This window comes from Dermacentor andersoni, chromosome 1, assembly GCF_023375885.2.
Source record: "Dermacentor andersoni chromosome 1, qqDerAnde1_hic_scaffold, whole genome shotgun sequence".
Lineage (NCBI taxonomy): Eukaryota > Metazoa > Arthropoda > Arachnida > Ixodida > Ixodidae > Dermacentor > Dermacentor andersoni.
The window spans coordinates 252,304,690-252,316,700 of record NC_092814.1 but is presented as its reverse complement, the minus strand read 5'-3'; the positions used below and the strand labels follow the sequence as shown (position 1 = coordinate 252,316,700).

General features: G+C 45.0%; 1 protein-coding gene across 2 annotated transcripts in view; it reads right to left on the bottom strand.

The window, feature by feature from the left end:
- The window catches only part of Ns4 (Nucleostemin 4), an 86,561-nt gene that overhangs the window by 53,161 nt on the left and 21,389 nt on the right, over positions 1 to 12,011 (bottom strand). Inside the window, exons 4-5 of one of the 2 annotated variants that reach the window (XM_050196637.3) lie at positions 1,910 to 2,038; positions 1,684 to 1,824 (exon numbers count right to left, since the gene is read on the bottom strand). The exons of the other annotated variant lie outside the window; for it this stretch is intronic. Coding sequence (XP_050052594.1) covers positions 1,684 to 1,824; positions 1,910 to 2,038 — 270 coding nt within the window. The remainder of the gene's footprint in view (positions 1 to 1,683; positions 1,825 to 1,909; positions 2,039 to 12,011) is intronic. 2 annotated transcript variants of the gene reach the window in all.

Below are 12,011 nucleotides of genomic sequence, written 5' to 3'. Positions count from 1 at the left end.
GAAGGCTGCCTGTTCCTAAGGGCACAACACGTGCCCATCCTATCCTTTTTCCGAGACTGAACTGAATGAAAACGAAGCCAGACCAGCGCCCGCAAAACGGCTTTAATGGCTGGATTGGCGCGCCAACGGCGAGCCCATTCATGGGCGAGTTCTCGCCGCCACTCGTTGAAGGCTGCCTGTTCCTCGAGGGAACGAACAACGCATGGCCACCCCATCCATTTTCCAAGACTGAACTAAATGGAAATGAAGCCGGCGCAGCGTGCGCAAAACCTTTTCTTGCCTTTTCCCTCCCCGGTGGAAGCAAAACAGCTTTGATTGGTTGCGTGCGTGGTGTGAGTGCACACCTATGCAGCTGGAATCTTTGCTAATGACTCGCGCTCCGGCGCCAGCCCAGCTGTCAACTCATCAAACCGCCCTTTCCCGCAGCTGCTCTGCTCTGGGAGCGACTGGGTTTTTTTTGCATGACCACGATGCCACCGAAACTTGTGAGCCAATACAAGCTTTGCTTGAATAAAATTCAGTTTGGTTAAATTGATTGTAAATTAGCAGTACATACTATTGAAGCAATCATGGCAAAACTGCAGGACTGGTAAACAAGACATTAGCCTTTAAAGCCTTCTGTGCCTTGGACAAGCTGGGTTCGTCAAAGCGTTTCTTGTAAAACTGGCCAAGGATGACCTTGGCTCATCAACAGTACTTTGCATTTTCTAGTAATGCCATGTAAGAGCTTAGTTTCGCCTCAGTGCTTAGTAGTGCTTTTGCCAGATGGCACCACACAATCTATAGGACAGCGTGAGCAGAAGTGAATTGATTCTTTCTGATGAAGCACAACATGTTGGAAACTGTTAACTTTGAAATTAATTTGGCCATTTTTGGTCAGAATTTGAGATAATAGCATGGCACAGAAGGGGTTAAGTAACACCTTAGCAAATAATGCTGGCACCTGGTGGTAGTGCAAGAGTGTGTACTGGTCAGCTGCTTGTTCCTAAAAACACGTTCCACATGACAAACATGTTCCTCTATTGTGATGAACTTTCCACAGCTGCTGCCACGGCTACAAGTGGCCCCGGTTAGCACCGCAAAGGCTAGTTTATATAAACAAGCACATAGTAAGTGCCAAAGAAAGTGGAAGGGGGACAGCCGATTTTGTAGCTCAATTGGTAGAGCACCACATGCATCTGCTCAAGCTGTAGATTCAACTCCAACTGGCAGCCAAACTGTGCTCTCTTTCATTTCCTTACTCTTTTTATCATCAGTATGGAGATGATGTGTAAATTTAGCCTCCCTTTAACAGGTCCCTTAAAAATAAATAGTCATTTCCCCCCTACGCTTTTCCGGGATTCATATGCAGTAGTTACCTGGTTAACATTATACCTCTTGGGTCTCCAAACAGCCTTGCCCACAAGTCATACATATCAATGGGCCATGCCAACTTTTAATACAAGAACTGATAGCAGTGCTAGCATGGAAAGCATTTTTGTGATGCTCCACTTTACGGTGGGCCTATATAAATTAAACATCAAACTAACATTTAAAAAAATAATGCACCTTGACCTAGGAAATCCACAACCATGCCCGATTACACCGCATGATAGTAACATCATCTTATATATTGAGCTCAACGAACAGGCAATTCTTAAGTAGGCACACGTATAAAAAAACAAAATTTCGAGCATCTCTTACAGGGTGTCGGATATCAGCGACTAGCAGCACAATTTCAGACATCTCCAGGACTCGCCAAAGCTGGCGCCAGGTCTCCAAGTTGAGCTCGAAATAGCTCAGCTCTCTATCAGCAAACGAGTTCTCAATTTTGTCCAAGTACTCCTGCACAAAGTTATGAACAGAAGGCATTTCAGGCCCTTGTTCATGAGAACAGACTGTAAGAGACAAAAATAAACATTATACTCACTCGAAAATACTGGGCCTCCCTGGCCTCTAAGGCTTCTTTACTCATAGAACGATTCCATGGTGGTCGCTTAGGCATGTCCAATGCAGAACCAGGGAGGAAGAACTGCTCTGGGCTCACTTCCAAGGCTGACTACACACACACACACAACCACACAGAAAGAGATCAGCACAGCTGCTTAGACACAAATACTCCTAAAGATTGGTGAAAAGAAAACACACAAGCACCAGAGAGAAATAAAAGGAAAAAAAAATTAACAGGGCAAAAAAAGAAAAGCCCCAGGAAGCTTCATTCCACCTTGTGCCAACGGGGCTATTTATGATTGACAATACCTCTCTGCAGTTTTGCATTCCTGCATTTTAGATTAATCTTTTACCTTTGTTTGGCTATGCATATTTCCATTAAGACAACCATTGCCTGTTTTTGGGTTGCAACACCTACTGTCTGAACAATGCACACTAGGAACAAGGAGAAGTTAGGTTAAAACACCAAGAACAAGAAACTGACACAACAAATGGCTGCAATCTGAATCTTTGCTGGAGAAACTGCTCTCCCACAGACCACCACAAACATAATACTGCAGTGCCACAGCAATACCTTTCGGAGGGGTACTGCATTACAGGATACATGTGAGCTTTGTGCTGATGGCCAGTGATGGCAGTTTTAGCAGATCTTCTGTTAGATCAAAAAGGTTTTGGCGTTAATCAGAAACAAAGTTCCGCTTATAGTGGATACCAGATTTTCTTACAAATTTTGAATGTTGGTTGTTAGCAGATAATGCTATCTTCCAAAAGGTTAACCCCAAGCACAGTACACAGCATCATAACCGCTTGCACTGGACATAAAAGGTCCAAACAAGCCTCTTTTTATGTTGCACTTTCATATATTATATTATTCAAGTCTATAGTGCTGACATCTATGCAGTGCCAAATAAGCAATCAATTTCAACATACTCCCAGTGGTCAGGTAGTATGTGTGCATTCCTCAGTAGAAAAATCAACTTGCAAGATTGGGGAGAGCAAGGAATGAAACAATGTTTTTTTATGCTGTAACTATCGTGCACTTGCACTTAGTTCTGTTTAGTGAAACCTCAAAGCTTGGTAGGAGATGAGAATCCTACAGTGGACTATGCTGGGACCCTCCAATACACGGACTTTTGGAAACCGTAGTTGCTGTTGAAGTGTGCATTAATAAACTATTTCCAAAAATGATGCTGTGCACAAGCAAAAAATGTTGTTTTCCAACCCAAAAACTCAACTGCTCTCAACCACAGACTAGCAGAACAAAGTACTGTTCCCAACTTCCCTAACTTGCATTTACACAACAAATGTTTTACCAGTTCAAGAGGCATGGCACAGACCTGCAATATACATTCTAATCTGAAAGTTCCTAGGAGCTGTGGTTTATGGTCTCTTATGGTCCCTTTCCCTAAAGCCAGTGATGGAAGTGCTATTTTAACCCTGCAAGCAGCCATACCAATAACAAGAAGCACATTTTTTTAGCTTGATAACAGTCAGTGCAATGTTGTTAGGTTACATCGTTCAAAAGCACCCTATTTAAAGGGCCCCTCACCAGGCTTAGACATTGCAAACAAACAAGTGCGGTGTATAGATCACGCTCCGACGATTGTGTCTGCAAAATATCAAACTGCTTCACAGTGCAAAGAGATCAAATTTTAGATGAAAGCCTGTGTGTCCTTCCTCTCGAGGAAGTCTTGCTTTCCGCCAGAGAATCAAGGGCACACGCATAGACACTTCTATATGACATGTACTACATGCAACGTCACCGATTATGTCACATGACTTCAGTAAATCCAATGCAGAATGCACAAAACTGTCACTGGAAATGTGTTATGCAAATCCCATGCACTGAGAAAATCAATGTTATGAGAAGAATTTTGCAGGTAGCTCGCTATCCAGCATCGTTTGGGGTTCTACAAAGTGTTACCAAGTGGACCAATGTATTTGTGTAAGGTGGGCAGCTAGATGTGTGACGCAAGCATGTGACGACAGAAGCAAGATGATGATCGTATGATGGCAACAGCATGGCTGCTGCTCTGGCCATTCAACGTGAGTTTACAACCTGCCAATTTTTGGGTTCTACCGAGTTGTAGGTACTGGATGGGCATAAGCAAGAAAAACATGGCTTGCGATGTCATTTGCAACTAAGTGTTATACAATCATATGTAGCTATGTCTATCATGTGGTCTACGTTAAAATGCAATAAAACCTGTTTGACCTGGGCTGATCATCAAGGCGGTACAATGTCACCTTCATGATCCTGAAGATCCTGATCCTGAAGGTGGTAGAGTCTAACAATGGCGACTCGAAGCACTAGCTGCCATAAAGGAATAATGCGAGAAATCGGCATATGATGCCTGCACCACACGTCTCAAAGGGCTAGTTGGCTTTGGCACGAGGGAAGCATGCATGCAATTGTGGCTTAATGGTTAAAGCATCAAGCTGCTGCGATAGGAGACAGAGGTTCGATTCCACCATCAGACACTTGAATTTCTTTTTTATTGAAGAGGCCTCAAACGAGGTGAGACAGGAACCTACCTACCTACTCACTGCAATGTGCCTGGGATAAGCCAAAGAATGCTTCGCATTAAAGAAAAGGAGGCAGGGCTCTTGACATGAGCATGACATACCGTATTTACTCAATTCTGACGAGCCCTCGATTGTAACGTGCACCTGTTTGCCGTGACCTAAAAAAAAAAGAAAGGTCCTTTACAATACCGTGCACCTCATTATTTCATACAGAAATACGACTTTCTCTCATTTGGAAAAACAAAGATTTACTACCAATGCACTAAAGTTGCAATAAATAAATAAAGTCGCAGTTTTGCCTGAAAGGCGAAGCAATCGATTGCGATAGCAAATTAGTAGACAGCTATACGAAAAGTAAGGATAGTAGTTTCATAGCCCGTATAAACTTTCAAACATTCGCTTAATAACTAAATTAACAAGCATGGTGCCACACGCGCACAAGCAAACATGAACACGTCTAACTCAATGACCGCAGAAACCTTTTATCAGAATAATGGAATGAGAAAGTGCGGTAGCAGGAGCAAGCGAATTGACCTTTGTGCGGCCTCTCACTTCAATGTGAACTAAGCGATGAGAACCCAGTGTGGTGCGCCTAGATGCGTAAACTCTCTCCATTGCAGATCGTTTTCGTGATAGGGGCCGCGCGGCCTTGCCTATGCAGCAGCCGCCAGAGTAGAATGCCTCTCCTGCTTGTGCCAGTCCTGCATGTAAGTTTTGGGAACTCTGAACGCACACGATGCGGCCCGGTTTCCGCCTGTCTCCGCACACGTGATCACTTTCCTTTCAAATGCGGCATTGTGACGAATACTCGGCGTGCCTTCGCAGTCGGCACTTCCATGCCGATAGAGCAAACGCAGAAAATGGGAAGATGTACGGTGGACCCTAAGCACACATATTACAGCTCATGGAGGAAGCTACAGCAGCTAGGCTCGAAGTGTGCACGAGGCAGCCATCTTGAAATGCCGATGCCGATATGGTAACACAGATTTGGGGCCGTACTCGATTCTAAAGCGCACGCAATTTTTGGAACAGTTTTATTAGGAAAAAAAGTGCACGTTAGATTAGAGTAACTACAGTAGTCCCTTGGCTCTGGTATGGTAGACGGCAGGGAAAGAATGTCAGTTGCAGATGCTAGTCAAAGCGAAGGGATGTCTATGCTGGCAGCAAATATGCTGGAAGTGACGCTCACCTCCTGGCAGAGTATCTGGAGTACTCCTGCTATACTCCATTTCACACATAGCAGGCAATGCTACGATGGCTAGATCGCCCTCTCACTGCTCAAATGCGTGACCAAAAACTAGTACACCACATATGAAAGATAGTTATGTAGGTATACACCATGCAATTTGATGTAAAATTTAGTCTCATACTTTTATGCCTCAAAATAAAGCATATTTATTAGATGAAATGTGTCTGTTATCCGAATTTATTTATGGCCAAATGAATGGAGTGACATTTTTAGTGACCAGTGGCCACAGTGCATCACCTATGCTCTCGACCAAATATAGTACATTGCTTATGCTGGAAGCACAAATTTGACATAAACTTGCACTCACATGTTATAGCTCTAATATATGAAGTAGATCTTTCGTAGAAAACATTGCAGATAAAAAAAAAATGCCCTGCAAAAGGCATGGAGTGAGACCTCTATGACTACACTACTCACATAGCTTCCGCAACATTGCCTTGCCATGTATAAAATGGAGTACAGTAGAATCTCGTTCATACATTTTAGAAAAAATGTGAGAAAAGATATACTAACAAGGAAAATGTATGATTTGAAGTCAATAAAAAATTGGCAGCTTCAACTTAGTTTACATCTATGTAACGCGAAGCGTTGCGTGAATTGCTGCAGCACGAGATGCCGTCATGCACCGAGCTGGTGGGGCCCAAGTGGACCAAGATGCAAGTTGTCGTTTTTGCAGTTTCGGCAAGCTTATGTTTACGTTCCTGGAATAGGGCCTGGGTCAGCAGCTTTTTCAGGTGGGGCTTTTTGGCAGTAAGTGTTGACGTGCATACTCGGTGCGAATAGTTGTGGGAGGAGAAGCCAACGTGCATCGAGCTGGTGAGGCCCAAGTGGCCGTAGACATGCATTGTTGTTCTACTGCGTAGAATTTCGAAAATGAAATTGAGCTGGTGGGCTTTGCAATACAATGCTGCCAGCAGCAGGGAATGGCAGCGCATTTGGGTTATTGCATATTAAAAGCGTGCAGTATGCTTCCAGTGGCACTACACCATGCACGATGTGACACAGTTATAGCTGCGAATGCAGCATGCGCAACTCGCGAGGCGTTGCTGGTACCAGAATAGGAAACTGAGTGTGTGCCAGTGTTTTCATGGGTGAGTACTGCGACGGGCAGCTACTGTTCTCAATCACGCGCACCTTTCTGTTTTCTGTTTACATGAGGTCTAGTGGCTGGAAAACATATCATATGTTCACAGTTTGGCGATGTATTGATCATTAGTATTGAAAGATTGTGTTTTCCGGGAACATATCAACTGTTAAAAACGATGTGTAGCTGTATTGGGTCATTTTTTTTTCTCAATTGCAAATGTACAAATTCATACAAATCATACGAAACAGGATTGTATCAACGAGGTTCAACTGTATACATCCGGTAACATTGAATTAATTTGAAAAATTCTTGCAGTAATATGCTTCATAGAAGGCACCATGCAAGTTCAATTGTACAACCGAAATTTCCAATGAGGCCGGGTGAGGATCCCTTTTAAGAGGAGCATATAAAAAATAAATAATAAAAAAAAAACAAGATACCACAAGCATTCCTCGTTGAAAAATGATAAAACATGTGAAAAAGGTTGCTTAATTCGTAATTAATGGCACAAAGGAAACTAAGGCCATGCTGCGCCAGTCACAAGACAATAGAATACGCAATGCTAAAGCAGCTAAACCTGCATTACATTATATTTAGTGTAAGTAACCGGTTTTATCTAAAAAGTTGAACAAGTTAGTAAATGGCTCTAGCGGGTCATCTGCCAATATTAGAGCAGGGTGTAAAGGTATATGTAAGTTATGTAGATTGTGTAAAAACTTCCACCTCTGTGTTTCGATGTGTGGACATGTCATAAGCATGTGTATCACTGTAACAGGTTCATGGTACTTCTCGCAAGTTGGCGGGCCTCCTTTTGAAAGGAGAAAATTGTGTGCAAGATGTGTATGTCCAATCCGAAGTTGACATTATCTTGTACGCATTTGAAAAGCCGACGTTCGCTTTCTTCTCAAGCGATTCTCCAAGGCTGCGCCGATATCGCGCCGAGGCCAATTGCGCGACGCGAAATGGAATGTCGGCTTTTCGAACATGTACAATATAGCGGCCAAGATCACCTCATACAACCGTTGCTGGTGACTGCATGACTTCCACTCACCAATTAAGGGTTTAAACGAAAAGAAAGGGGGTTAACCGAGGGGCCCGATTTTTATTAGTCATATCATGAGAAGCCAACAAACACTGACACCAAGGACAACATAGGGGAAATTACTTGTGCTTAATAAATGGAATGAAGAAACGATAAATTAATGGAAAATAAAGTGGATGAAAAAACAACTTGCCGCAGGTGGGAATACGTGGGATCATGTTCTCGTGACGCCTGTGGCAACAAGGACGTTCCACGTCTGCCACCAAGGCCTATGAGTGGTGGCGCTGGCTAACACTCCCAGGGTTTACTAGTACACATAAACTAGTACACATAAAACACCCAAGAAAGTGGATGGGGAAACAGCGCCGCGGTAGCTCAATTGGTAGAGCATCGCACGCGAAATGCGAAGGTTGTGGGTTCGGTTCCCACCTGCGGCAAGTTGTTCTTTCATCCACTTTATTTTCCATTAATTTATCATTTCTTCATTCCATTTATTAAGCACAAGTAATTTCCCCTATGTTGTCCTTGGTGTCAGTGTTTGTTGGCTTCTCATGATATGACCAATTAAGGGTTTAGTAAGACGTAGCTTGTTGCCTGTACAATGGTCCCATTCATGTTGCCATTTTGACCTCAAAACTTTCTGAACTGCACAGATACTATCTTTATATGGAAGTCTTGTGTGTATGTCTTTGTACGCTGCCATTGATGCGTATATGTCAGCTGCTCTATTACCCAGTATTCCCAACATGTCTTGGTACCCAGCAGAACCGAACTGATCTGCCATACTTGTTTGATGTTACCATGTTTAAGATATCCCCCAGTAGTGGTTCACATTCAGATTTTATGTGTAGAGCCTTCAGTGTACTTAAGGAGTCCATGTACATGACTGTGTTTTCATGTTTGTCAGCGATGATCTTTTGAACTACAGTCCACATTGCGTAGACTTCGGCCGTGTAAACAGAGGCATGCTGTGGTAATCAAATACTTGTTTCCCAATTTTTGTCAGGGCCCCCACAACCACGTGTTTTGTTTTAGAGCCATCAGTGCAAAATTCCATTTAATTCGATATTTGCCCTGAAGAGAGCATGGAATTCTTGTATGATGTGTTCTTGCGGGGTGTCATTTTTCTTTGGAGGGGTCAATGCCCAATCACATAACTGTATGAACTTGCAACATGGAGTCATCGTTGTGCCCTTTTAACAACCTGAAGGACGTCATGAGGAATGTGATAATCAAGACAGTATTCCTAATATCGCAGAAGAAGTCTAATCGTGCTCGGTTTATTTGTGTAGCGAAAGCGTGAGCTGCACAGTGTGACGATGTTGTAGCATATCTGTTGTGGTGATGACTGGATTCTGAGTATGTAGGAAAAAGCTTGTGGCACTCTGCACTGCTGAAGAGAAGGCTCATTACAGTCAATGTATAAACTCTGGACAGGTGATGTTCTGTAAGCACCACTTGCCAGTTGTAGTCCAAGGTTATGCACAGGATCAAGTGGTTGGATGCAAGACTGTGTGGCTGAACCATATATGCTGCTGCCATAGTCTAATATACTACAGTGCAGTCCACTTATAACGATATCAAGAAGAACGAAAAATCCGATCGTTATCGTTATAACCGATCACCGCTATATCTGGACTGCCATAAACTTCTTTTTAGAACAGCTGCTGAACATACCTTCGTAGCTCTGAAACCGAATTTTCCATCTACGATAAAAAAATTGACGTTGTAGAAAGAAGGCTGTGAAAAATGAAACGTTTATTTATACCTCTAAACAGTGTGTCAAGCATTAGGCACGCTGAAATAATCAGAAATCTGCACTTGCTTTCACGGAAGTTTCAAGTTCACAACTGCGGTGTGCATCGTGTCCAGTGGCTGCGCTAACACTCGCAGCTGCAATTTAGTGTACACGAAATCAGTGAATGACGCTATCAACAACTGTACACTTTCTGTGTACATTGGGGTTGGTGTTAAAGACTGGCCACTGACAATCTCGTCGCCTCCGTCGCACAACGCCGCCGTCTGTCGCGACAACGATCACGCCGTCAGATATCTCTTCGCAGAACGAGGCAGCGCTATCTGCACTCAGAAACCCCTCCATCGAAGCACCATTTATCGCCAGTAGCGATGTGCTCCCAGAGTTCGATAATGTCAGCAGCTGCTACCGTGCCGGTTTCACACATGGGAGTTTGGCCAGGCGCACAAATCCCGCCGTTTCCGTTCATCGGCATGGTCACTGGTGCTAGTGTTGATGAGCGTAGTGCTCAGGGGTTCCAGAACAATCAATATCATCGACTGCACTAGCTGGTACTTTGAGTCTTGCAAAATTTGCAGCTTCGTCTCAAGCAACACAGCTTTGCGCTTTGTCGGGGCAACTACCACTGCTTCCGTGGTGCATTTCCGCGCTTGCTGAGGGAGAGAGAAAGATTGCAGAAAAGGAGTGCGGGCGCAATTTGCTTCTAGGATTTTTTTTTTTCCTTTGGACGCTCGCCGGCAACGCAGACGCGAAGCAGCTGGCACCATCTTGCGGCATGCTGCACCAACTTGCGATGCTCTCCGTGGCTTTCACAATCGGTGAGCTGGCAGGACGCACTGCGCAGTAATGGTGGCAGATACGAACTCGCATAGGCAAACATTTCGCCCTGTCTCAGTTAAGAGGAACTTAGCAAAGAAAATTTCTTTATTATTCAGCATGGAAAACGTCGCCCAAAAGGGACAACTTCGATCGTTATATCCAATATGTGGTGAATAAAATATCATTATATATGGAGTTTTTTCTCATAGCCCTAATGCCTAAGTTGATACTCTGTAGTCAACTCATCATTATAACCCATATATTGTTATATGTGGTATCGTTATAAGTGGGCTGCACTGTATGTGCTGTTACGTTTCGCCTACAACGCGCGGTATAGCCGGCGCGGATGCAACGGACGCCGGGGCTTCGTTCAAAGCGGCGGACATTTTGGCCCGTTCAGCGCCGCCGATACGCCTCCCCGCCACGCGCGTCCAGGCATGTTTCAGTGCCACGTGTCTTCAAGTGTGCGTGTGTGTGTGTGTGCATGTTGGTGCCCACGCTTGTCAAAGCGCGGCAGCCGGGGAGAGGAGCTCCCCAAGTGTGAAGCGAGGAGGTCTGACCGGCGCCGGCCCGGCGGATGCGTCACTACACTCGTCCCAACGTGTCTCTCAGCCTGTCCGTGCCGCGCATCACGTGCGCCTCTGACGAGGCGTTCCTTCTTCCCCTCGACTCCGAGAGTATAAGAGCAGCTGCTCCCGGACGCCGAGAGAGGCTCCGATTTATTCTGTCGAGTAACGTGCTCTCCCGTCTCTCCTCTTCGGTCGACCTGACCGCCCGCTCTTTTGCGATGCTAGAATAAACAAGTTGTTCTGTTACCAGTCGACTCATGCTTTGCCGGGACCTTCGGATGCTTCCAGTTGTGCCCCAGGCCGCCAGGCCAACGCTACCCTTGGGGCTTGCGACCCAGATGCAACAACGGGCGTCAGCGCTGAGGTTCCAACAACTGGCTGGTAGCGGTGAGATCGCGACAACGGAGGCCAGCAGCGAAGATATGCAGTTGACTGTATGCTGAGCAGCACAACGACCATCCGGGAGCAGTGCAACGAGCCCTGTGTGATGACTGGTTGCCTGCAGCGGAACGACTGCGCTGAATTCTTGGCTGCGAGGTTTGGTGAGTGCGGGACTTTCTTCTTCTGAGTTTTGCCAGGCTTTTGTTAGTGTCAGAAACAGAGCTGGTAATTGTGGTTGTCGTTGCTGCCGGGTTAGTTTGCAGCAAGACAATAGTAGGCAGTAGAGAAAGCAGCATTCAGAGCAGCCATGGATTTGAAGTCGTTGCGCAAACCGATATTGCTGGAGCTTGCAAGAGAGTTGGGTCTGGATGTCTCAGACAAACTCAGAAAACCAGAACTGCTAAGGGCTATTGTTGAGTTAGAAGCTGAGGATGACAAGCTGTCGGAATGCCTTGAGACCATTGAGGAGAGGGCAAAAAGACATGAGGGCGAACTTAAAGAGCAAAAAGAGAGACAGGAGCGCGAACTTAGAGAGCAAAAAGAGAGACAGGAGCGCGAACTTAGAGAGCAAAAAGAGAAACAGGAGCGCGAACTTAAAGAGCAGAAAGAAAAAGAAGAGCGCGACCGTCAACACGCTTCAGAAATGAAGCGTC